This window comes from Passer montanus, unplaced genomic scaffold, assembly GCF_014805655.1.
Source record: "Passer montanus isolate IOZ18808 unplaced genomic scaffold, ASM1480565v1 scaffold40, whole genome shotgun sequence".
NCBI classification, from domain to species: Eukaryota; Metazoa; Chordata; class Aves; order Passeriformes; family Passeridae; genus Passer; species Passer montanus.
In genome coordinates this window covers 6,872,113-6,897,930 of record NW_024368819.1, presented here as the reverse complement: position 1 = coordinate 6,897,930, position 25,818 = coordinate 6,872,113, and the positions used below count along the sequence as shown (strand labels likewise).

General features: G+C 38.4%; 1 protein-coding gene across 4 annotated transcripts in view; it reads right to left on the bottom strand.

The window, feature by feature from the left end:
• The window catches only part of RMDN2 (regulator of microtubule dynamics 2), a 54,771-nt gene that overhangs the window by 25,552 nt on the left and 3,401 nt on the right, over nucleotides 1–25,818 (bottom strand). For 3 of the 4 annotated variants that reach the window (XM_039718949.1, XM_039718950.1, XM_039718951.1), the window contains exons 2-7: nucleotides 25,341–25,590; nucleotides 24,707–24,765; nucleotides 19,999–20,465; nucleotides 13,411–13,606; nucleotides 12,356–12,458; nucleotides 8,465–8,525 (exon numbers count right to left, since the gene is read on the bottom strand). In XM_039718949.1, coding sequence (XP_039574883.1) covers nucleotides 8,465–8,525; nucleotides 12,356–12,458; nucleotides 13,411–13,606; nucleotides 19,999–20,465; nucleotides 24,707–24,765; nucleotides 25,341–25,383 — 929 coding nt within the window. In that variant the 5' untranslated portion in view covers nucleotides 25,384–25,590. Of the gene's footprint in view, nucleotides 1–8,464; nucleotides 8,526–12,355; nucleotides 12,459–13,410; nucleotides 13,607–19,998; nucleotides 20,466–21,035; nucleotides 21,163–24,706; nucleotides 24,766–25,340; nucleotides 25,591–25,818 lie in introns of those variants that run through there. The other variant, XM_039718952.1, reaches the window with a different exon arrangement.

Below are 25,818 nucleotides of genomic sequence, written 5' to 3'. Positions count from 1 at the left end.
AATTGTAAGGGGCACATCTTACCTATTGCCAAAAAAAGAGAAGCAGGTTGATCCAATGATTTTATCAAGCCAATTTGAGTTCTAATATCAAAAATTATACCTACATTTAAGACTTTGTCATCCACAGCGAATGTACATGAGACAGATTTACAGAAAAGATTTTGAAGTCTCAAATGAAGATTAAGCCACACTAGGGCATTTAAATATAGCATTATTTATCTTTTCCCTGATAAAATTCACATGGCCAAAACCAGAAACAACATGCACCTTTCCAGACTTGTTCCTTCCTCTCCTATATACGCAAATCTAAAAAAACTTCTTATGTCACATAGACTTTGGAAATGTGTGGGTACAGGTTACATTTAGAAATCTAGATCTCCATTTCTCAGTACCAATAGGAAAGGAAAACATCAATTTTTTAAATTGTATCTCACAAGACTTTTCAAATGGGAGGAGAATTTGTGATATTTACCACCACCAAAGTTTAATTCATGTGTTTCATAACTGTTTTTCACTCCCTCCTCCTTATCTGAGAAATATTTAACGTGTAAAGTAGTGTGAGCACAGGCTAATGCGTGGGCAGCACACAAGAGGCCCAGTGAAAAAAAAGTTCATTTTCATTCCAGTTCTAAATGTGTTCTTGCATCTCCCCACCTCTGCACAGCTCAGTTCTGTGCATGTCATCTTACATTTTGGCCCCCAACTGCCTCACTCACCAGTTTCACCCACTTGTATATTCTGACATTCTCTGCAATGTAGTGAGAGCCACAGGATTTCTTTTCAACATTATTTCAAGGAGATACCAATTTCTAAGTAGGGGAGATTTTGCAACTGAACTTATTGATTATGATCCCTATTGCATTGCCCTTCCTGAGATCCCAGTTTTGCATACTTCATATTGTATCATTTTGCTATCAAGATATTTAATCTACAAAAATCCATCTGACACAAAGTTTCCATGAAAGGTAAAGTATTGGTTTGTATTGGTATATGATCATCCTCATGGGGATATGGAAGCAGTGCCTGAGAATGTCTAAGTTGCCAACACACCAAGTAAGATGTGCCAAGGTGCAAAGTGAAGTGTTTAGGTGATTTTTCATTTGCAGAGATTTTTTTTGTTAATGGGGATTTAATTTCCCTTTCCTTTTTCTGGGAATATAACTGAGTCTACACTGCAGAAATTGGCAGAAATACACTTTTCATATTAAAAATTCACCAGAGCATTGCAACTGAGGTCCAGGGAAATATCAGATGTAGCACACACTTGTGTAGGTAACACTTGCAAAAACATGAGAAACAAACCCCTACTTGGTTTAAAAAACCTCAAAGGTAAGTACATTAAGAATTCTGGGTTTATTTATTGCAACACATGCAGTATACCAAATCAAGGGAAAATGCTGCTGTTAATGTGTATCCACAGAAGTTCACTAGTAGAACATGTGGATGCCATGTTCAGCATTCCTTAGGCTGCGAAACCCACAACTGTGTTAAATTCCTGTTTCCAGAAATTTAACTTTTATTTTTATAACAGAGTTGTTACAGATGGAAATACAATCTTGAAAAAATTAGCAGGATAGTCTTCACAAGTGTAGAAACAGAGTGAAATAACAGAGAGACAGTAACACAACAATTCTCCTTGACAGAAATGTAATAGGCATCATTAGGTTGTCAGAATTATTTCCTCTGTGATCATTCTGGCAACAAAGCTTGTAGTAAACAGATCTTTTCACATGTCAAACCTTCCTCCTTTGCACTTGCATGAGTATGCTGCAGTGTTTCACTGATCCACTTACTTCAGTACAATCTACAGCTTTTGAGAAATGGCTTCTGAATTTGAAATTTTCAATTATTTTTAAAAAAATTACGTAATTCAAAGATTACTGACTAAGATTACACATAACTAAGAACAAATTTTGCTGTAAAATTTCTTTGGTCTTTCCATGAATCAAATACAGGGCAAGCAACTACTAGCTGGAAACCTTGTATTTCTGTACAAACTACCAACTCCTGAAAAATCTGACTGCATCATAGAAACAGATGCTTGTCACTTGCAAGTTATCTGCCTCATCTAAGTTTAAATAAGGGATAATTAAGGGCAGCAGGTAACAACCATTTCATTGGAAACAGCTGAGGATTTAATTTTAAAAGTTCTTGGTAAGTATGACCATATCCTACAACATATGCCAAAATTCTGAAGTTTTGTTTCACTGAAAAATTATTTTTATGCCATTACACCTTACAAACCTGACAAATTATCTGTTAGAATTCTATTACTAAGATGGAATGAACCATATCCTACAACATATGCCAAAATTTTGAAGTTTCACTGGAAAATTATTTTTATGCCATTACGCCTTACAAACCTGACAAATTATCTGTTAGAATTCTATTACTAAGATGGAATGTTCACCTTTTTTTGTGAGAAGTTTGTGTAAAATCACCAAAATACCCAAATGACATTAATTATTCATGTGCAAGATGGAACCAACCTGTACTACTCTTCTGTAGTGTTGCCTGCCAGTGAGAGACCATCCCTAAGCTCTGGAACTCACTTCCATGGAAAACCCAGGGTTTGTGAAAATATCTGTGCTTCTGATGAACACTCATATATATGACAGAGCAAACTCTTGGGGGGAGGTGTGTTCAGAAAGGGTCTTCACTTACAGCTACTGGGTTTTCAGTTGCTAACTTCACTTGCACCTAAATGAGACGTGCTGTATGACTCCCACCAACAGGTGAGTTCTAGACAGTAACACAAACTCAAGAGCAGCACTAAGTTCAATTGTGGCAAACAAACCAAAGCTCAATGCAAAGAATGACCTTTTAAAGTAATTGTCCTGAGAATCTGCCATAACAATAACCTTTTTGTTCTTTGCAAAGCCTGTAACAAGTTCTCCTCAAAAAAAAGGAAGTGTGGGGATCTGCACAACAGCAGAGAAACCTTCCACATCTCTTCTCCAAACTCATGAAGTGAAACCAGCAACAAACCTCCCACAAATATAAAAATTCACTGGTTTTGAAAAGAATTTAAAAGTGATTGTTTAGTTTTAAATAAAAGCACTGTTCTTATGCATCTACATTTTGTTTTCTGTAACTGTAAAGTTGTAAAGCAGCACAACTATAAAGCAACTGCAGCACCAAATTGTTCACACAGCACTTCTAATTAAAATCTGGGTGATAAAGATGCTCCATGATCCAAAATGAGCTGCAAGGATTCACAGCTGTCCTTTGGGAATCACTGGCCCACAAAATGAATCTGTTTGAGGCTTGGAAAAAATAAGAGGACCTGCAATGGCTGATGATAACTTTTGCATGTGAGTTCCTCCACAACTTGAAAAATTGACACTGCCAGAACAAAGCCACAAATCACTTAGAATATTTACTCTGTATTTCTTTAGGGCTTTCATACAAATAATGAAGCTATGCTTTTCCTTTCCAGTGTTGCCATTTACTTCCGTTATTTAGAGGTCAACATTCAAAAAATCTGAAGGTTTTTGATCTCATTGGCAACTATGAGATTAAGTATTATCACATGTTTTCAAAAATCTGGATTCAGATATGAAAATTATTTGCAGCTGCAATTCATTACCAAAACCGACTGACTACTTCAAGATATTCAGCTTTCTTTGTTCTGCATATGTTTCCTCAAATTTAATTTGAGGCTGAATACTGTTAGTATTCTAATCAGTAAGCTGAACAGTTGGAGTGTTGATCATTTTATCATACAATTTTACAGAAAAATATAGGTGATATCACTAAGAGGATATATGGCATCTTTTTGTTCTTAACTGAAGTAAATATCAAAAGTAAGGCAATACAGCTGAACTCTAAGCCTACATTAGCAAGTTTGCTCATGGAACCATTCCACTAAATTCCATTAGTGGACACAAAAAATGTGCTCTGTCTTGCAGCTACCTTACAGCAGTTCCACAACACAGAAAAATACCTGCTCCAGAAAAGGGATGTTTTTGCTTGTATAACTCTGTCTACACTAGGACAATTATGTGTGTCAAGGTGTCACAAGAACTTGTTTATTTGGTAAATAGAGCTTTCTAGCAGCAGGGATAAGCTTCCAAAAGAAACTTCCAAACGGGTCTATAGACCTAAGCATTGCATGACAGGCACAGAGTACATTTTTAATGGAAAAAAATAAATCTTTAAGAAATGCCTTTTTCTAGTATTTCTAAATATTAGAAAAAGTTCTCTAGAAGATTTAATAAGAGACAATATTCAACACCACAACTGCAAATGACCCTTTAATCATAGCAGGGAATATTTTTAGATCAATTCAGCTCCAGTGAGGAATTCTCAACTAACTTAAAAACCAAAAGAAATTTAGTCTAAAAATGAAAACAAGAGTATAGGGATATTGGTAAGACAATAAGAAGAGGTTTCCATAAATACACCAGAAGGAAAAAAAAAAACAGAAATGAAAGTGCAGAACAATTAGCAATGAGGAAATAAAGGCAAAAGATGAAACCAATGAGGCTGAATTCAATTTCTTACTCACTTATATCCCACCTGCTCCACAAGGGTTAACTGTAAGTAGAGAGCAAGGTAGGACCAGGAAAAGAATAGGCTATCATTTAATCCTCACTCACTTAGTAAGCCATAATATATTAAACAGTTTAAGAGAAGACTAGAAATAATGTATGAGTGGACAACACAGCAGCTTTACCAAACGTGAGTGAAAACCTCAGTTGTGCTGATTGGAAATACCAAACCCCCCTCAGAAATTAGTAAGAAATCGACAAAAACTTTCTAAAACTTCAGTCAAGGTCAGAAAACCAGCTTGGTCTTCAATAGGTGATAAAGACTGACATAGCCTTACATGCAACAAACAGATGGGCTCACCTTACATAGGCTAGGATTATTTACCTCACAGCTTTAGAAAACATTATGTTGGCAGTGAGATGAAAAGGAAGGATTTTGGTCTGAGACAGCATTGCTTTCACACTGACCTTGCACTCATGCTGACCTTCTCATCTGTGTATCTAATCTCCTATTACAGCCAGCAGAGACCCTGTTCAATTCACAGGATCCCTGCCTGGACACAGGTGCCTACTGCCACTGGAGATGCCCTAGGGTTTCTCACCACTTCTGGATGATAGCCTGGTAGTGTAGAGACCCCAAAGGTCCTGTGTGATATCTGTCATGCCATACAAATACCCTGGCACATCAAATGGCACATGCTGCCTTTCAACTCTCCATCCCCCATAAGTGCAGGAGCAGGCCCTTGCTCACACGCAGGCACACATGACAGAGACAGAACATCCAGCTGTCCATCTGGAGCTGGGAACTGCCCTGATTGTGACCATCCACTAGTGATCCTAGCATCTTCTTGTATAAATATTTGTTCTATTTTTTTTCTTTTATGTTGTTTTCTCTCTTACAAATATTCTTATTAACTATGGATTTCATAATACTTTCACATATTATTTATCCATAACTTAATTGTATTGCACCATTATCTGGTTATACACAGTCTTTCCTATTTATAACCTCAAATAAAATATTGTTTGTGTACAACTTTGAGAGCACAGTTTTTAGAGGGAAGATTCCCTGAAGTCTCATTTCTAGTTCATGGGCATTATCATGTGAAATAATGTTTAGATAAACTGGAAAAATTTGCATTAGACCAGACTCAAACAATATAGATATGGCACAGAGCTGACTACAGAAGTCTTGTGAGTAATGCAGAAAGCTCCAACAGCAAGCAAAAAGGCAAACACAGCTGCTATCAGGGAGAAGAAGAGTTACAGGCAAACCAGCCTAACCTGAAAACAATACAGGATAAATTATTCTGGAAGTGCCCAACAGCAAGCAAAAAGGCAAACATAGCTGCTACCAGGGAGAAGTGTTACTGGCAAACCAGCCTAACCTGAAAACAATACAGGATAAATTATTCTGGAAGTGCATAAGCATACAAAACAGTTAACACCAGATTTTTATGAAAAAAAAAAAAAAAAAAAAAAAACCAGGAAAAAAAAAAAATTCTGGCAAAAAAAAAAAACCACAGAGCTGACTACAGAAGTCTTGTGAGTAATGCAGAAAGCCCCAACAGCAAGCAAAAAGGCAAACATAGCTGCTACCAGGGAGAAGTGTTACTGGCAAACCAGCCTACCCTGAAAACAATACAGGATAAATTATTCTGGAAGTGCATAAGCATACAAAACAGTTAACACCAGATTTTTATGAAAATATACCAGATTTTCGTGAAAAAACAGGATAAAAGAAGAATTCTGGCAAAATAAAAAAGCCGGGTAAGAGGAATGCAAGAAATGAGATACACCTTGTTCATGTGGCCTTTGACTTTGTCCTGCCTGATGTTCCTCAAAACATAACCATGGAAATATTTAAATTAAATCACCTGTAGAGATGGCTGCAGAATCAGGTTCATGTGAACCTGAGCATCACTATGGGTGTCAGCCAAAGTTTAGCGCTGGGTCCATTTTATATTCCAGTAATTTCGTTAATTAAGTTAATGATTTTAAAAAGCCCATACAACAAAAAACCACTTTTGAAATAAAATGTTAACCCATGAGGGGATGCATTTACAAACCCAAATGGCCTCAAACCTCAGAAATAAACACGAAATCAATTAAATGTGTGTAAAATACTTTATAAAGAATAAAATAGAATAAAACAATTAAAAAAAAAAGTTACAAAACAAATCCAACTGGTTAAGTAGCAGCACAGTACAAAAATATCTACTAGGACCACAGATTGAACAGCTATTGTTATGCTAAACAAAAACATACCAATGTCCCTCTGGAGCATGAAAGTCCACTCTGCCCAGTATTTAGAGCCTCAGTTAGATTGGCACAACCATTACACTTACATCGCACTTTAAAAATCATGCAGCAAGTCAGAAAGATGTCAGAAAATAAAGACAAGCAGATAATATATTCAGAAAAAAAAAAGATAGTGAACTATTTTAATATATAATGTCTATCTATACCTCTAGAAAGACATCAGTTGAACAATAATTGATAAAAACCTCATGTTCACTTGCAACCCAGATAGATGAAGGATGAAAACTGCAAACCATACAGAAATCCACTGCCTGTTACAAGAATCAGTAGCTTAAAGAATGTAAGATTTTCCTCTTAAACCTCTCAAATCAGCTTTCTGAGCTAACCTCTGGAACACATCTCCTTACACTCATAACTTCCCCTGCTAGATGTTCCTGCCAGGACAGGATCTCACATGTGAAGTCCAGCAGACCACCTACATCTCCCTGCACAATATGTAAGGGTTTATCAGCATCGTTTCTGCCAGTAAAGCTGTATTTATACTAGAATATTTTGTCAGTCTTGTGGGCTGAGGAGGAAGGGAGAGGCAAGATTCATACTTGAATGTGATTTTGTGGTTGTTTACACACACAGTTCTAGCTGAGAGGAGTACACCAGCGTTACTCTGAGGAAGTGGTCATGACTGTGGTGAAAAAAAGAGCAGAAATGGCTTTAAATTGCTTTCAGAAAGAGAGAAAGCAAGACAGAGAATTACCTACTTAAATGATAATGTCTGTGTCTAATTAAGTATCTAAACCTGAGATAGCTGACATGTGCTCCCTTTGTTGGCAATGGAGATGTTGTCAACTGAGCCCCAGGAGAAATTCATCTCACCCTCATGCAAGACTAAATGAGCAAAACTGACTCCACTGAACTGCACTCCAGAAGTGGCTGCTTTCTTCAGATTGTGAAAGGAGTCTGGTGTAAAAGTATTTGTTTTAGATATGCAGAATTTAGGTGAAATCCCATCCCACAAGTGCAAAGAAAATTAATGAAGAATGCAGAAAGCAAAACGGAAAGGAAAAGCTAATAATATTAGAAAAGAAATCAGGAGCACAGTAAAATTTACTAATAAAATACTAAGGTGAGGAACTATCAGCTAGAACTCAGCAGAATTATCTTTTACCTGATAATGTTGATTTGATAAAAAAATATTTACATTTGCAAAGTTTGTTAGTTCTGGCAAGGTCTACAAAAATAAACTAAGAGTCACGCTTGGAGAAAAACTGTATGATAAAACATAAAATGAGAAGTTAACTAAAATTTCCATAGTCCTCTATATCTGTTTTTAATTATCACAATTTAGACTATTACAAGAAAAGGAAAGGACAAAATTCAAGGTCAAATGACCTTATTTTGTGAATTATTGAATGGGAAGCTAAATGGAAAACTATGGCTTCTCTAAGAAACAAAATAGTGGCTTAAGCAAATACTCTTATGTACATTTCTTGGCACTTATTGAAGTATGGTTATTGAGTTGTTTCACATGCTATAGTAAATGCTTCACAGAATATTTCAATGTAATTCTTAGCAACAACTGGTAATAGTTGAATTTCATAAAACTATGAAAAAATAGTAATGACTAATTTATGAAACTGATGTCAGACTGGGTTTTTTTTTCTTGAACTTAATAAATGTACACAACTTTGTAAAAACTTTCTCAAACTTACCATTGGTGACTCTCAGCACTCCCAGCATCCAGCTGAATAGCCTGTTCAGCTTTAATCTTTCCTGTAAATGGAGTACAATATATTAAAGGATTTATAGTAGTCTTCCACATTTCAGGTGACACCCAAGAACAAAGCAATCTGATTTATTCCAGCAGCAAAGAAATTGCTTCGTGTTCTTAGAAACATTTAGATGAACATCATCCTAGCTTTACTTCATTTACATAGTCAAACACTTACATACAAGTATATATCAACTATACATGCAGTTTCAGTATTTTCCTTTAAAATCCAGTTCAGATGCAGTTAACTCAAGGAAGGATTGGACTAGACTGTCAAAGGAGGCTGTCATGTCTGTAAGACCGAAGAGCCTTAAAAGCGGGTCGGACAAGCATCTGTCAGAAGAACCAGCAAAGCCATTTCAGTGCCTTGGGTACAGGAATAAACCAGTTGAAGTTTCTTTCTAGCACAAAGCCTTCCCTTAAGTTCCACTTTTAACTGAATAAAGATGACAGCAGGTGATTTGATCAAACCCACGCTCCCAGTAAGAAGTTCAGATGAGATGCTTGCTGTTTGCAGAGTCTCAGCTGCAACCAATTAAACTGCACTGACATTTCTGTATTGTAAGTTAACTTCATAAAAACAAAGAATAGCATACACAGTCCTCCTACCCAGTGGAATGAAAAATAACCATGAAAATACTGCCAGCTCTCCTGCAGTCTCAAGCCCTCTGCAGCACTTCCAAAAACTGAGATGAAAAAGTCTGCCGCCACCCCCACTTCATGAGAATGAGCCAAACTAGGCTGGTTACTCAACACCTAAGACTCACTTTCATTCCATCATTCTTTATCTCTCCCTGGTTTTTGCTATCATTCATCAGCTGAGGTTACATGCAGTTACAGAATCACAGAATCTGCTGAGTTGGAAAGGACCTACAAAGATCACTGAATCCAATTCCTGGCTTGCACAGGACCACCCCAAAGAGTCACACCATGTGCCTGACAGCATTGTCCAAATGCTTCTTGAACTCTGTCAGGCTGGTGCTGTGACCACTTCCCTGGGGAGCCTGTTCCAGTGCTCAATCACACTCCGGTGAAGAACCTTTTCCTAATATCCAATCTAAACCACCCCTAACATGACTTCAATCCATTCCCTTGGTCCTGTCACTGGCACCACCGAGATCAGTCTGCCCCTCCTTTTCCCCTCACGAGGGAGTTGTAGCTGCAATGAGGTCCCCACAGTCTCCTCTTCTCCAGGCTGAACAGAACAAGTGACCTCATGCAGCTTCCCAACAAGGCCCTTCACCATCCTCATGACACTCCTTTGAATGCACCCCAATAACTCAGTGTCTTTTTTACATTGTGTCACCCAAAACTGCACCCCAGTGCAGAGCAGAGCAGGACAATCCCCTGCCTTGCCTGGCTGGTGATGCTGTGCCTGATGCCCCCCAGGACAGAGTTGGCCCTCCTGGCTGCCAGGGCACTGCTGACTCAGGTTCAACTTGCCAGGGACCAGGATTCAGGGTGCTGCTCTCCAGCATCTCATTCCCCAGCCTGTCCATACATCCAGTTTTGTCCCATCCCAGGTACAGAATCTGACACTTTCCCTTATTGAACTTCATACAGCTGGTGGTTGCCCAGCTCTCTGACTTGTTGAGGTCTCTTTGCAGGTTCTCTCTGCCCTCAAGGGACTCAACAGCTCCTCCCAGTTCTCTATCGTCTGTGAACTTGCTCCGTATTCCTTCCTTTCCTGCCTCCAAGTAATTTATGAAGATGTTGAAGAGCACAGGGCCAAGAATGGAGCCCAGTGGAACCCTCTAGTGACAGGGCCCCAGTCTGATGTCACCCCATTCACTGTAACCATTCACTGTAACTGTGCCTGACCTGTGAGCCACATCATCCCATGACGTGTTTATCCAGCTGTGTGCAGGACATTTTGTCCAGAAAGATCCTGTGACAGTATCCAAAGCTTTACTGATATTCAAAAATATTGTATCAACTGGTTTCCCTTGATCAGCTAGGTGGGGCACTTTGTCATAAAAGGAAATCATGTTTTATAAGCAGTAGCTTCCTCTCATGAAGCTGTGCTGGCTGTGACCAGATGCATTGTCCTCCAGATTTTTTTCTATACCTTCCAGAATAATCTTCTCTATAACTTTACCAGGCACTGAAGTAAGACTGACAGACCTGTAGCTGCCAGAATCTTCCTTCCTGCCCTTTTTGAAAATCAGGACAATGTCAGCCAGCTTCTAGTCAGCTGGACCTCTCCAGATTCCCAAGACTGCTCCAAAATCATCAGAAGAGGTTTTGAGATTACACCAACTAGTTCTTTGAGGATTGTTGGATGAATCCCACCAGGCCCCACAGATTTTTAGGAATCCAGCTGAAGCAGCAGATCCTACACAATTTCCAGGTTGACTGGGAATTGATAATTCTTGCAGCCATGGTACTCCAGCTCAGGGCACTGATAACCCCTTGCTCCATCATCCGTGTTAAAGACGGAGGCAAAGAATACATTAAACATCTCTGCCTGGTCCATGTTCTCCTTTGTGAGGTGATCACCCTCACCCTGTAATGGGCTGATGTTATTTTTACACTGCCTATTGCCATTAATACATTTCAAAAAACTCCTTATTGTCCCCCACAGTCCTGGCCAGCTTCAAGTCCAGTCACTGGTAAAAGCAAAGGATCCAGCAAGAGAATTTACTGTGTTCATTTACTTTGTGTCATAATCCTCACTGCACTGTAGGATTTATGTACAAAGCCAAGTTGCAACTAAAGCAAAGACAGTATCAACTAAGTTGCTAAGACAGTGCAAGTCTTCAGGAGTATTTAGATGACAAAAGGCTTGGAAAAAGGAAGGACCTTGAACAAACTGAGGCTGACTGTGGAATATGTTACAACAGCATGAAGGCATCACACTGCCTTTAAGGATGACAAAGGACAGCTGAAACTGCTTTGTCAATGACACTCACTGCCAACACAACAAAAAGTCAAGAGAGGTGTCACAAAAGACAAAATAACCCAAACTTGGGTTACACTTACAAAACCTGATTTGGTGCAGCAAGGAAGGGGCAATGGAAAGACAAAAGAAAGAGAGAAGTACTCTGAGATAAAGGCAAAAAAGATTATTTTAAAAACAGTGCCTTGACTGGAGGAGAGTGACACAGTATAGAGATGTTGGTTTTAATGTAATAGAAAGAAGACCCAAAATAAAAGGGGAAACAAACTGTTCCTCTAGCCAATATCCATCCAGACAGTGAAAGAAAGGGCAATGATTTTAAAAGCAACCAAAAAAGGTGCTATGATGAAGAAAATTAAAAACTTGTAGAGATTAAATTGTTAAACAGGACCCATGGGGAGAGATGTCTGGAAGCAACATCAATTGTCAACACACCACTTCTGTTTCTGGTCAACAGTTTCATCCCCACCATCACCACAAAAGAGACTGCTGATATGCAGGAGTGCTCCCTGACCACAGGAAAGCAGAAAAACAAAAACAAAAAACAAAAAACCCTGACCCAGCCTTGACATTTATTTATTCCTCTTGCTCTCCCAAAGATGTAATTAAGAAACTGTGCTAACAACATCTGGGGGTTTTCACATTCTGTATCCATCTGTTTCTCAGCAAAATACAGGATTTTAAGGCAATCTGCAGAGACAACAGCCTCCAATTATGACCCACTATACTTCTCTGCCACTGATTCTGGATCTCTCATTGAGGAAAGAATGAACTGAAGTTGCAAAATGTGGTGGTTTACTGCACAAAACATTATCATTACAGTACAAATGCAAATTTGGATTGCAAATTCCTTATACTGGAAAACTTAACCAAATTTCAAAGCATGTATCACTACATTCATATGGCACTCTTCATAAGCATTTTTCCTCTTACCATCAGTTACATATTTCCTCTTCTCCTCAGCATCAGTAGTCATCTCAAACAGATCTCCATAAGCACGTGCAAGCCTCCAAAGAAAGTCCACACAGTTTTTGTACTGGAAGTAGAGGACAGCTACATAATTAAACTGATCAGAATGTGATTTAAACAGTTTACTTTCACAATGCTTAAAATTAATAACATGCTTAAAGCAAGTAATCAGAAGATGGCATAATTTTTTTGTTAATTTTTCATCCTTCTACATGCTACTTTTAGTTCATGTGAGAACCAATTGACCAATCTTCCATGCACAAAAGAGAATACAGCTTTCGGAAACACCCAAGACTGTCTAAAAAATGATTTTATAAATCAGTTTAAACTTCTTTTAATATAAACATTTACAAGGTAATCCAGCAAAGCATGACAAATCCCTGAACAAAGTGATGTGTATTTTCTTTATGGAAGCCATAAGCACCACACTCATTCACAATATCTCATTTACCTTCCTTGGTATTCCAATATTCAGATGAAAATACAGTCAGAACTAATGCTTGCCAAGATGGAATAAAATGGTACACTGAATTAAGCACTGCACATCAAACCACCTTTAAATTTTATCTGAAGCTACATATGGGCCCAGTAAAGCCAAAGGAAAAATTCACATGGATGGTATTAGAAAGGTATGAGCAGACTAGATGCTCACAGTTTGAGAACAGTAGGTCTGGTTACTACTTAATTCTACAGAATTTTCTCACACAGACTATTCCAAAATCAGAAGTAAGTATAATTTACATTGAAAAAAGCCCATGATTTTATTTTGTTTTATGGAAGAATTCCTGTCAAACAAAGCCTCAAAGTTATTGAATTAGAATGGGATATAAAATAGTAGAACTCCTATGTCCACACAACATGAATATTGACAATACTTTGAAATACTGCTTTTTGACTGTATTTTAAAAATATGCTTGAAATTTCATAGTCCATTTCTATGTGCATTTTAAAGCTTGTATTTAGTTCTCAAAAGCAGTGTAAAGTTAATAGCAACACAATATTAAGTTTACCCATAATACCTTGTCATCTTTCTCAGTCAGCAGTCTGAAGCCCTCTTTTTTATCATCCTCTGAACCCTTGTGCAAATTGTCCACCTGCTGTAAAAAATTAAGTAAGTCTTCATCTTCTTCTGATTTCACCAAGGCATCAGGTGATTTCACACATCTCTTTTCTTCCTCAGAGTCTCCTTCAGAATCAGTATGAGCGGTAAGGTAACTAAAATCACAGAAAATAAGAAACATTTTTTTCTTTCAGAAAAAAAGGGCATTGTTAAATGAAAAAGCAAAAATTTCAGAGTACAGTTTATCCCAGTTGTCCAACTTTAAAGGATTTTTTATTAATATCAAGCTTATTGTTATTATTACAAAACCTTTATCTTCAAAGGGATAGCACAGTCATATTCCAAACATAACAGGTAAGTAATTATACTGCTGCCTAATACTCCATTAAAAAATGCAGATACATATTAGAAACACATGTAGCCTTGTGTTTCAAATGCAGAACACTTGAAATCATTAATGTGTTTTAAGACATGCTCTGTAACCCTGAATAGGCCTCTTCAACTCTTTACCTCAATTTCCCTATTTTTTGAACAAGGAATGAGCTTACTAACCAAAATATAAGTGCTATAACAATCATTTATACGGTATTTTCTTAGCACTTTTAAGATCTAAATACAAGCCAATAAAAATAACACCATTGTTACAAATTCCTTATTTCTTCTGAGCATCCTGAATTTCAGAGTATCTGAAACTGGAAAAGAGTTTATATTGATTCATGATGCTTAGTGCACAAGTACTCAGCACAAGGCGGTCAAGGGCAAAGAAATATTTGCAAAAGCATAAATATCACACAGAGATAAGCAGGTGGCCTTACTGTCCAAAGTGCTGAGAATACATTAGGGTGCTCTGATTTCAAAGAGGAGCAGCTTATGGCACTGTTTTTAAAAAGCAGCCTTTTACTTATGTACTAAAAACGGACAGAGAAGCCTAATCTTCTGCATTTCCACTTTTGAAAATACTGTTCTGGGGAGAAGTAATAATGTAAACCTATCAGCTGCCAGGTTCAGAGATCTTCTAAATGGTTACTATGAGTACAAATAGCATGGAATGTACTACACACATTTAGTAACTGAATAATTGAAGTAGACCATGACAGTCAGAATATAAAAAAAATCTATTTCTTTTTTCAGAAACATAACCAGGACAGAGTGCTAGCAGTCAAAATGAAGGTTATTAATTATGGCTTTCAAATATTCTGTTTTCAATATGTTGCTTTCAGAACAGATGAGTGTAGCAGAGCAGATACACTTCCAGCCTGTAAATGAACAAGTACATTCTGTAGCTTATGAAGCTACAGAAGTGCTAGATGTGGCACGATAGTTTTGCTGCAAAATTAACCCAGTGACACCAGAAAGAGGAGTCAAAAATACATTTGGATAAAACAATATATACACAGACCATGTATACACATGTGTACATGTTCAAACTGAAAAACTTCACTGAGCAGAAGAGAGATGGAAAACTTCATATGTTTCTACAGATTTTACATAATCTTGATGATGCTGAAGTTGATGACACATCCTATGCTGTGTCTTGCAGAGACTATATTCAGTCATTGAACATTTATTTTCATTTTCTTAAGGAGTTTTACTTAATCTTGATGATGCTGAAGTTGATGACACATCCTATGCTGTGTCTTGCAGAGACTATATTCAGTCATTGAACATTTATTTTCATTTTCTTAAGGATGTTTAAAAATACAGCGTATCATTCTTTCATAGTTATGTTGAAGTGGGCACAGATCTATATCATGGCTGCATTTTTAAGAGCCCCAACTTAACCAAATGTATAAGGGAGCTCTTGGGGAGTGGGACAATCTTTTAGCTCCAATACAAAACTCTATGATGTGAAGTATGCTTGGACAGTATCTTTCCTCACATGATTTAGATGCTCCATTCCCCCTAATTAAAAGATAAATGCACTGAGGATCTGGGCAATTCCCAACCTAAAATAAGGTCACTAGATAATATGAAAGAGCAACAACTAAGCAGTAAAGACAATATCCTTAGTTACAGGAATTTGGGCAGTGCATCAAATGCTACCTAATCAGGTAGATATGAAAGTGAGGAACCAGTGTTTGGAAGTCAGTGTTGGCGTTGTATTCTTTACCTCTGCTGCATAAACATCTGCTAAAATGTCTGTGATCACTACTGTTCCCGTGTTAGATAACAGATAAAAATGCTTATTAGAAAATGCTGCTCTCCCAGCAAAAATATAATGGCCAGATGACAAATAGAAGGCCAGGCTGACACCCAAGCCCATTGGGCTGTCTGTCAGTCCAAACAAGCCCAGCAGAGATTTCCAGCATCACTATATCAAATGTCATGAAAAAACATCAAATTGAGGCCAAACATCAAATTCACATGACATCAGGTAAGTCATATATTTATTGGGAGACTCATAGAAGAAGTGTGAAGTAGGTCACTATCTAAAAGACCATGTGAACCCATAAGGAGTTAATTACAAAACAGCAGAGACAGCAGGGTCATGTCTTACCTATTCCCTCTCATCTCCACTATACTTGCAAATTCTCTCCTACCTCCTCTATTTACCTGCTTTATGAACCCTGAAAGAATTTAAATGTGGAACAGACCCTCTTAAATGTTGATTAGAATGTCATAAATTTCAATTTCCTGCCTTCAACAGGAATATATCAAAATATCTGCCTTCAACAAAGCAGTTAACAGTCCTATACATCTATGCATTCTAAAAGAAACAGAAGTGGAGATTCTTCTTAACACAGTTTAAAAACTCCAGGCCTTAAGGACTGATAACACTACTCCAAAAAAGAAATCAACAGAAAACAAGGAATAGTCATTATTGTTTGTTTTACAAATATTCCATACAACAGAAATCTGCAATTTTACCTGGTATTTTCCTGCAAGAGGTTTTATCAGATGATAAACAGAAAAGTGATTTACAAGTGATAAACACATTGATCAATATTTGGAAAAACGTAAGAATGTTTAAAAAATGTCCAGAGTCAGTGCCAACTTGTTTTCACCTTTATTACCAGTAGATTTTAAATAAAAGAGAAAAACAGTGATAAGAATGTGAGGAGCAACGATCAACCAACAGGACTGAGTTGTATCACAATGGACTGTACAAAGTTCAAAGAACAAATGGAAACTGTGCTGGAGACTCACCCCACTGTGGCTAAGCAGTTCAATAAATCCCAGCACCTAGTACCAGATTAAAACAAGCTACATGGTATAAAACACCCCTGTGGTATAAACACAGTTGGGTTGTTCAAAAACTGTGTTGGGGTGTCTGTAAATTGGCAGACACTGGGCCTAACCAGGTATCATTTGTTCACAACACTTCAGCTTTTAGACAGATCAAACAGAATCTCTTGTCTCCCTGCCACCTTCTAAGAAAAACACAAGCTGACACAAACACCCACTCATCTGCTCTGGCTAATTCCACAGAAAGGTGATTTTATGTCACAGATGGATCTGGATCAAATTTGCACTGTATGATTCAGCAAAGTGCACATCCATCAGTAATGATAAGTGGCTTTCAAGGAAAGGTTTGGCAAACTGGATTCTTAAGCCAACTGAAGGTTGCATTTCAAATAAATGAACAGCAAAATAAATTAGAAAATGCTAAGTGAAATGATACTCAGAAGCAGGCAAGGGAAATTTCTTTTCCTGTTGACTAAACTATTTCAAGGAAAAATTATAAATAGAGCATCTGTCAGAAAAGAATTTACTGCAGTGATTCTTTCTGGTGGCTGATGCCAAATGCAATTTGAAGAGCTTGGATGCTGGGCCAGCTGAAGACGGGTTCCAAAATGACACTGATGTCCAGGGTTCATCACTGCCATATCAGGGAGGAAACAGCTTGAAAATCACAAAGAGGAGAATTCGGTGACATGTTCCATTCCAGGTGATCATCTAGACACAATTTATTGCATTTGTAAATAACTGAGTGCTTGTTACACATTTTCAAATGTTAAACATTGAAGTTTTCACTAGGACATTATAGGAACTGAAACAAATTTAAAATAGAATACAGAGAAGCATAGGTTAGAAACCACAGACTCTTTACCATTTAATGTCTCATCAATTCAGGGCACCTTCCATTCAGACTGTCATTATGTAAAAATATAGCTCATTTATTAAAACACGTGACATTTCTCCACTTACAGAAATACATAATTTTTGAAAGGCAAAACAGAAAACTTCTCTTCCCAAGGTGTTAAATACCAACAGTGACATTGAGAATATGCCCAGAGCAGATGAAAGCAGTGAGGGTCTTATCAGAGACTGTCAGCTCCCAATATTTAATGAAAAAAAAACCAAAAACTAGGTAGTACTAAAAGCTTTTCTGGAAGAAGTTTACAAACCTGAAACCAATGTAGTCATCCAGCACAAATCCATAAAACTATTCAGATTAGTTTATCTGTCAATTCCCAGTGTCTACCCATTTGTCAATTAAAAACAGAAGTGCTTAACTCAAGCAAAATCCTATCTTCTACATCATGAAATTACTGCTGAGGCAGTAAAACACAATGCACTTTAGCTGGGAGTATAGAAAGGTGGAAAAAAGTTTTATCACTAACAAAGAGCAAATTTTTTTTCCTGTAGAGCAAAAACAAGCACCTGAATGCACCATTGTGTGTGGAATTAGCCACAGAAGAGTATAAAACAGTGCACATGGTGCAATGCCTACAGCATATGAATCAGTGATGTAGAGTAACTGGAAAAAACCCATGTATTGCTCTTGACCCTCCAGGCCATGCACCAGTCATTAAAGTTACAGAAGACCTCAGAAAAAGCTATATATGTTGCAACTGTACACGTTAGGATTTACAATCTATTTTCAAGAAGAAGAAAAAAAACCCTATTTACTTAAAGGAAATGAAATTACCTCAAATTTAGAGAAGATATGAAAAACAAACGCATCGTGTACAATGTGTTAATAGGAAAAAGCCCACCTCTTTCCAGAAGGGATTGAAAAACAGCACTGGGAAAGAACATAGCCAAATGATTAATGCTAACTATAACCTTGAATTATCTTCCTTGCTTCTGACTGTACACAAATACTTGTCAGAGAAGGCCTCTCTTAAGGACACACTCAATGCTCTTGCACACTATAATCACTTGTATTGGATCACCGCATCAGCTCCTTCGTCACATGGAAGAACCTGAACACACAAGTTTCCTTGGCTTGTTTGCAAGCAGCAACACATCACTCCTGATCAGAAAACAGGATTTTCTCAAATGCTACTTGTGGAATAACCCCTGCATTGCATCTGTGGGCCTGGTAATTCCTAAACTGGTCCCTTTGCCTTAATCTGCATCTCTGAATATTTTATTCATAACATGAAGGCCTATGCAAACCAACCAATGGATGAAATAATCTAAGAAACTAAGAGAAGCAAGATGTTTCCACAGCAGATGAAGGAGGACTGTCATTGAATACTTACGCCAACCCTGAATACTTAAAATAAAGAACTGGTTCATAATAGAAATGACAAGTCTTAAAATATGGCATCAAAATATAAGACTTGGGAACCCTGTGGGCTGGGATGTAACATAGACAGAAAGTCTGCTCACAGTAACTGAAAATGAATGTGGAGAAACTGTTAAATATAGAATTCCATTAATATGCAGCATGTTAGCTGTCTCCAGAATATTACAGTTATTAAAGAGAAAAGGTGACATAAGATGGGCAGTTTACAGACATAATGCTGCCTACACAGGCGTGTAAGACACACTGAGAAGTAGCTCAAAAAACAGTTGCTATAAACATAGTATTAGGGAATTGCATGTAAGTATCTAATCTGATTATACCAAAACAAAGTTGTAATTACAGGAGATTAATGTCAAGACAAAAATATAGTGCTCTCCTGGAATACATCATTCCCCAACATGTTCCTCAACTCATGAGAATAAAAGACCCTATTAATATAACGTGACTACAAAATAACTAGGAACTTTCTACCTCAGTCAGGATCCTAAATTCCTCACGGTCACTTTTTGAGCCACCAAAAAGTGTATACAACAGCTCATACACATGAGCCATTGCCACTTGTACAGAGGTGCTGCTCAGATGTAGCTTCCATAGTATGTAATGCCTCTAGGCAGAACTCAGTAATAACTAATCTGTGAGGCTAATAAAAAACAATTTATCAGGAAAAGCACGTGAACATTCATACAGTTTGAACAAACTCTGTCAAAGACACTTTGCACTAGAAGAACTTTTAAAATTACACCATTATGCTGAACTTTGCCTCTCATTCCATACCTATGTAGCAATACTGCATCAGTGTTACCAAACACACTCTTAAAAAAGAATCTGTATTATGCTTGGCATTAAGCCAACTTCAGCCATAGTGCAGACTCAGAGATGGTCACCAAAAGTCTTCTCTGATCTAAAAACCATTCATCTGAACGTTTGCAATTATTTTTCCAGAAGTATAAAATCTATACTTTTAAAGGCCTCTTCACAAACTTTTAAAGGGCTCCTGTTTACAGTTTCATATAGGTAATGATGCAACTTGCACTGCATGTGTACAGTAGGGTATACAAATTAACTCACCCTCCTTCACTTTCTGCCTCTTCAGAGCTGGTAGTTTCTCTTGCACTAGAAGTTGTCTCTGCTTTTCTCCGCCTTGCTGCTCTGTGCGATGGGCTAACTCTCTGAACATCACCCTTTCCTTGAAGCTCATTTCGAACAAGCTCTTCAAGTTTTGGAATAGCTTCTTTCAGAAATTCCACCTCTCTCTTCAGTTCGTCCACGCTTAGTAGCAGGCCATTCAATTTTTCTAGTATTTGCAGTTGCCTTCCATGTAAAACCATTACTGCTCCTTGTTCATTAGGAGCCTCATTTGGCAAGCCCACTGAATTAACTCTGTTACCTATATCCTGGAACGCACGAATACGCACAGCTGCACCAGGCTTTCGGATCTTGCGGTAGCAAACCAGCACCAGGCTTAATCCAGCAGTCCCTGCCATTATGCCCAGTATTAGTCCTTTATTTTCGAAGGGAGACATTTCTGCACGCTCCTAGAATTGTGAGACAACAACAACAGTTTAAGATGTTTCCCCCTGCTCTACGCAAGCGACTTGCTCTGCTCTGAAATCACGAAAACATAGGCAGGAAGAACTGCAGACACAAAGTTGCACTTTTGGCAGATTCCACAATACGAGGTGGCAAAAACAAGACCAAAGTGGGTTTAGGGGTGTGAAGGGCGCTGGCACGTGGACAGGACCTCAGCCTCCACTCTTAACCGTCCCGGTATCCCGGGATTTGTTTGTTTTAATGCGAGAAACTCATATAATCGGATTTTCCGCCACTGCAAGGAGGCGGAAACCCAGCTGTCAGGCCGGAGCGCCGCCCGGAGGGGCGTCACGCCGCTCCCCCAGCCCCACCGCGCCGAGGGCTGCGGAGCCCCGCGCTCGCTCCTGCCCGCCCCGCAGCCGCCCCAGCCGGCCGGGCCGCCCGGGTGACGCGCGCTGCCGGGGGAGGAGGGATTCCCGCAGCGCTGGGAATGCCGGCGGGCCGCGCTGCTGCGGGACGCCGGCTGCACCTGCCGCGGACATGGCTCGAAACACGCCGTTCTAGAGCGAATGTACCTGTTCCTGTGTCTGTCCTCAATTTGGTGGCCTCTCGATTTCACCGATTTAACCTTTTGCTACTTCTAGGCCACAGAGAAATTGTGTTTCCACTGCATTGGTGGAGACCTGAAGCTGCAAAATCACGGAGAAACCCCGCCCAGTTGCCAGGAAGACGGGCAGTCCCGGCACAAAAGCTTCATTGCAATTTAAGCCATCTAGGGACCCGAAGCTGATTTCACCAAAGTCCATTATTAGATTGCCCAAAGTCTGGAGGAACTTACCATAGAACCTTAGAGTGGTTTGGGGTGGAAGGGAACCTTAAAGGCCATCTAGTTCCAGTCCCCCTGCCGAAGACCAGGACACCTCCCACTAGAACAAGTTGCTCCAAGCCCCATCCAGTTGGCCATAAACACTTCCAGGGTCAGGTATCCACAGCTTCCCTGGGCAATCTGTCCCAGTGCCTCACCACCCTCACAGTAAAGCATTTTTTACTAGTGTCTAATCTAAACCTATTGTCTTTCAATCTGAACCCACTTCCCCTGTCTGTCACTCCATGCTCTTGTAAATGGTATTATCCCATCTTTCCTCTCAGTTCCTTTCAGGTCCCAGGCCACAATTAGGTCACAACAAAGCCTTCTCTTTTCCAGGCTGAACAATCCCAGTTCTCTCAGCATTTTTCACAGGACAGGTGCTTCATCCCTCTGATTAACCTGGTTTTCCTCATCTGGACTCATTCCAATAGATCAGTGTCCTGTGTTGGCGACCCCCAGAGCTGGATGCAGCAATGGAGGTGGAATCTCACCAGAGCAGAGTAGAGGCACAGAACTTGGATTTATCAGAGTGTGGGAGGTATTGCTCCTGTGCCCCATCTGAGATCACTTTAATTGGTGACTCTCACAAGACTCTCCTTTGCCCTTTATGACAAAATGATCTGGCTCTTGTTTCTCCCTTCGGATGGAAGAAGGATCACCACAGACAACCTGCTCTCACCATTTGTCTTCCTGAAGGCTTGTGGAGAGCCTGTGCACAACATCCTGTCACAATTTACAAGCATAAAACTCGTGTTGTTCTGTGTGATGGCTTGAGGAAACCATCATGGAAATCACTGTGTCTGTGCAACGGAAGAAGCTCTTCAGCAGCTGAAATTGTCCTCAACCATATGAATCAGAAACAAGGAACACAATTCTCAAAAAACATACTAATTGCCTTTAAAAAGTGAGCAGAGTGCTGTTCAAAACAAAAAAAGAACCCAAAACAGGTACCAAGAACTCAAGATTTTCCAGTCTTAGTACAAATCAGTAAACCAGTCTAATGTCTATTTATTGCAAAAAAAAAATTAGTTTAAACCAATTACAGCTCTAAAATAATTCTTCATTAAGATCCTGAGGATGAAATTACCCTTATGAGACCAAACTACAATCTGAGACAAAGGTAGAAATTTGTTAGAATGAAGAAATGAATGTTTCACTATTTTGCAGGTTTCCCAGTTACAATATAATAACAAAATGCATAATCTGTTCATATGTTTGTAATTTGAAAATTTTAAACAAAGGATGGAAATCTCTTCAATTTTATAGAAACCTCACTAAACTCAATTATTTTAACAAATTTCACTATAAGTAATGGTTTTAAGATACAAAATCCCTCAGTGTTTTAAAATGGAACAAGAAAACATAAATCTCCGTATGCTGATAGTGTTTCAAGTATTCAGGAATGGTAATATAAATGTGTTGGAAAAACTTTAATTTTTGTTTTCCCTTTTTTTCAGTATATTATGCCAAAATCTTTCCATGAGCCAATTAAAACAGGAAAGGATTTTAAAAAGATAATTAATTTGAGGGCAAACATAGCACAGAGCTGAAAAAAAAATAATAAAATATTATGGCTGCAAAAAGCTAAGTGAGTATTTTTGAAGATTTTCCAAAGTGACTGTCTCAGGCTGCAGGCCTTAGACAAGGAGAACTGTTTTCAAAAATAAAGGCCCAGGAGAGCTACCATCTACAGCTGCCTGGATATGTAGCAACTATGAAAATCAGGTCACCTGTCTGGTTCAAAGATGTTATTGCTTATATTTAGAAACTTGCTGGAACACAGCAGCTTTCCAAGCTGGAGAACTAAACATCAGTTTACCTAGATTTGACATAATTCAATTGGCCCAAATATGACATATGTTCTAAAAAAACCAAAATAAATATTTTTAGTAAAGTACTATTCTTCTGCATATGAATTTTTCCTAGTTGAAAAAAAACGTTGTACCTGAAGTCCTAAAAAACAAGTCCAGACAACCATCTGTTATAAAATGGTTAGCCCCAAATATTTTTAGTGTATTTTCAGCCTTATTTCCTAAGAACACAAAGTTTATGCCCCCAGGTTGTCCGTGTGTTGTCCTTCTGACAAGCCATACCATGACACTTTCTCCACCCACTAACTGCTGAACATGGAGCTTAATTTCAGCCAGTTGTGACAGAATATGTCAAGAACATAGAATTGTAGAATCATAGAGTGGTTTGGGTTGGAAGGCTGATCATCAAATTCCAACTGTCCTGTGATGGGCAGGGACATCTTTCACTAGAACAGGTTGTTCAGGCTGCATCCAACATGGCCTTGAACACTTCCAAGGATGGGGCATCCACAGCTTCTCTGGGCACCTGTTCCAGTGCTTCACCTCCTTCTAAGTAAAGAATTGCTTCCTAACATCTAATCGAAATCTCTCTTCTTTTACTCTAAACCTACTTATCCTATCATTATTTGCCCAAGTAAAAAGCCACTTTCCCTCTTTTTTGTAGACTCTTTGAAGTATTGAAGGGCCACTCCAGGAAGTTTCAAGAAGGCCAGCACTTTGGAGTGGCAAGACCTTGTGATCATCCTGCCTCCCTCCACCCCTGGCCCCAGGCAGACACACAGGAATGAACTTAGCACACCAGTGCTGCAACACTGACACACCTGCACAGGGCACCAGCCTTCTTACACCACTATTTTTGTAAAACCAGGACAGGCAGTTTACTGGTCTTTAGGGAAATTTTGAACTTGGACAAGATTTTTGTGTCATATTAGAAAAGTTAGGACATTATTGAGGGCTTGTGTTCAATGGATCAGAGAGGCATTATATAGTAAGTAATGGATGCATTCTGTTTCCAGACAAGGTAAGTATAATCTACTGGTGCTTTCACTTCTGTTTGGAAGGCATTTGTATTTTACTATTTTCATAATTTTCTTTAGCTGTAATTCTTCTGTCCATTTTCTTTCATGATATGCTGTTCTTTCAGAAATGCCCCTCCCTCCCCACTCCCAAGAGATTAATCTATTGCTTGTAACAGATACAGAAACCTTTAATGAGATAGTAGCAGTTCATACTTATTACTTCACCAGTTGTCTTGTAGGCGTAAAGTCAAATATTGTTAATATGTCACCAAACATTGTGAAAGCTTAAATACCTTTGACCAGACTTGCAACCAGCCTGCCAGAAAACCTGATGCCAGAACAATCAGAAGTCACTGTTCTGTCAAGTTTGGTTAAATTAGTCTGAATTTTTTGCTATATAAATAGCAAAAATATAAAGTTATATCTTACCTCTGTTGGATCTGGATGTCAGAACAATCAGAAGTCACTGTTCTGTAAAGTTTGGTTAAATTATTCTGAACTTTTTGCTATATAAATAGCAAAAATATAAAAATAAAGTTATATCTTACCTCTGTTGGACTTGTCAGTATTCTCTGCTGCTTTTGGCCTGAACAGTTGTCCAGTGCCCCTAGTGAGAAATTAATCAGTTAAAGTTAAAAGGAAATGGGTAATAGAACACTGATATTTTCTGTTTTCTTGAAATAAAGATATACTGCTTAGCACAGTTCCCTGGGGAGATGAGGCTGCCTCTGCCTTTGTCTCCATGCATGCAAATGTAACTGTACCTCTCCCTCCACCCCAGTATTTTTGAATCTTTGGCCAGTCTCAGTGAAAGTCAACAGAGAAACTCTAACAAATTTGATTGAATTAGTTGATCTTTTAAAGAAGAAATTTCTGAATTAGAGTCACTGCTGTGGGGAAGATTGCTTATCCCTTGGTGCAAAACTGAGAATCCACACAGGAGAAAAGCATTTTGCAAGAACAGGAAAAGCTAAAGCAGAGCTCACATTTTATCAGATGTGAGTGAACAGAATTACAAGTTATAACCTCATAGGAAACCTGGCTTCGTTAGTGCAACTGCACTCACAATCATCTGTTTATTTATTTATTGTGTTGATAGGATGCAGTGGTGCAATTTCAGCTAAGTACAAATGGTCACTGATGGCATGGCTTTTCAAACAGCAAAAGAAAAAATGTACGTACTGTTCCTGCTTCTTTGTGTCTCCAGAAATCTCAAGGACATCATCAAAATATATTTATACAAGCTCTGTTAATTTTTGTAGGCCAAGGTAGATGATTCAGTTTCCTTGATGTAAGAGATGAGAGTTGGCAGCCCAAAAGAGTTTGCATATGTTGTGTTGATAACAATACGAAAAAATAAGCAAGGTTACATCCGATGTAATTTCGCGGCACTGCCTGATTTCTTCACAAAAAGAAATTGTCCTTGGAGTGCCTGGGTAAAAAGAGGAAACATATATGAACAGTCATAAATAATATGTGTGTATAAAAATATATTTTACGTGTATATGTATATGTTCCTTGGGAGTTAAAAAGAATCAAATTTTATAAAAATGTGTGTGTGTGTGTGCACATTATATTCTACATCACCCACTGTATTTTCTTTTACTGAATGAAAAGTGTCCCTTTTCCCAGCTTCTCTATAAATATGCCATTTCAGAGC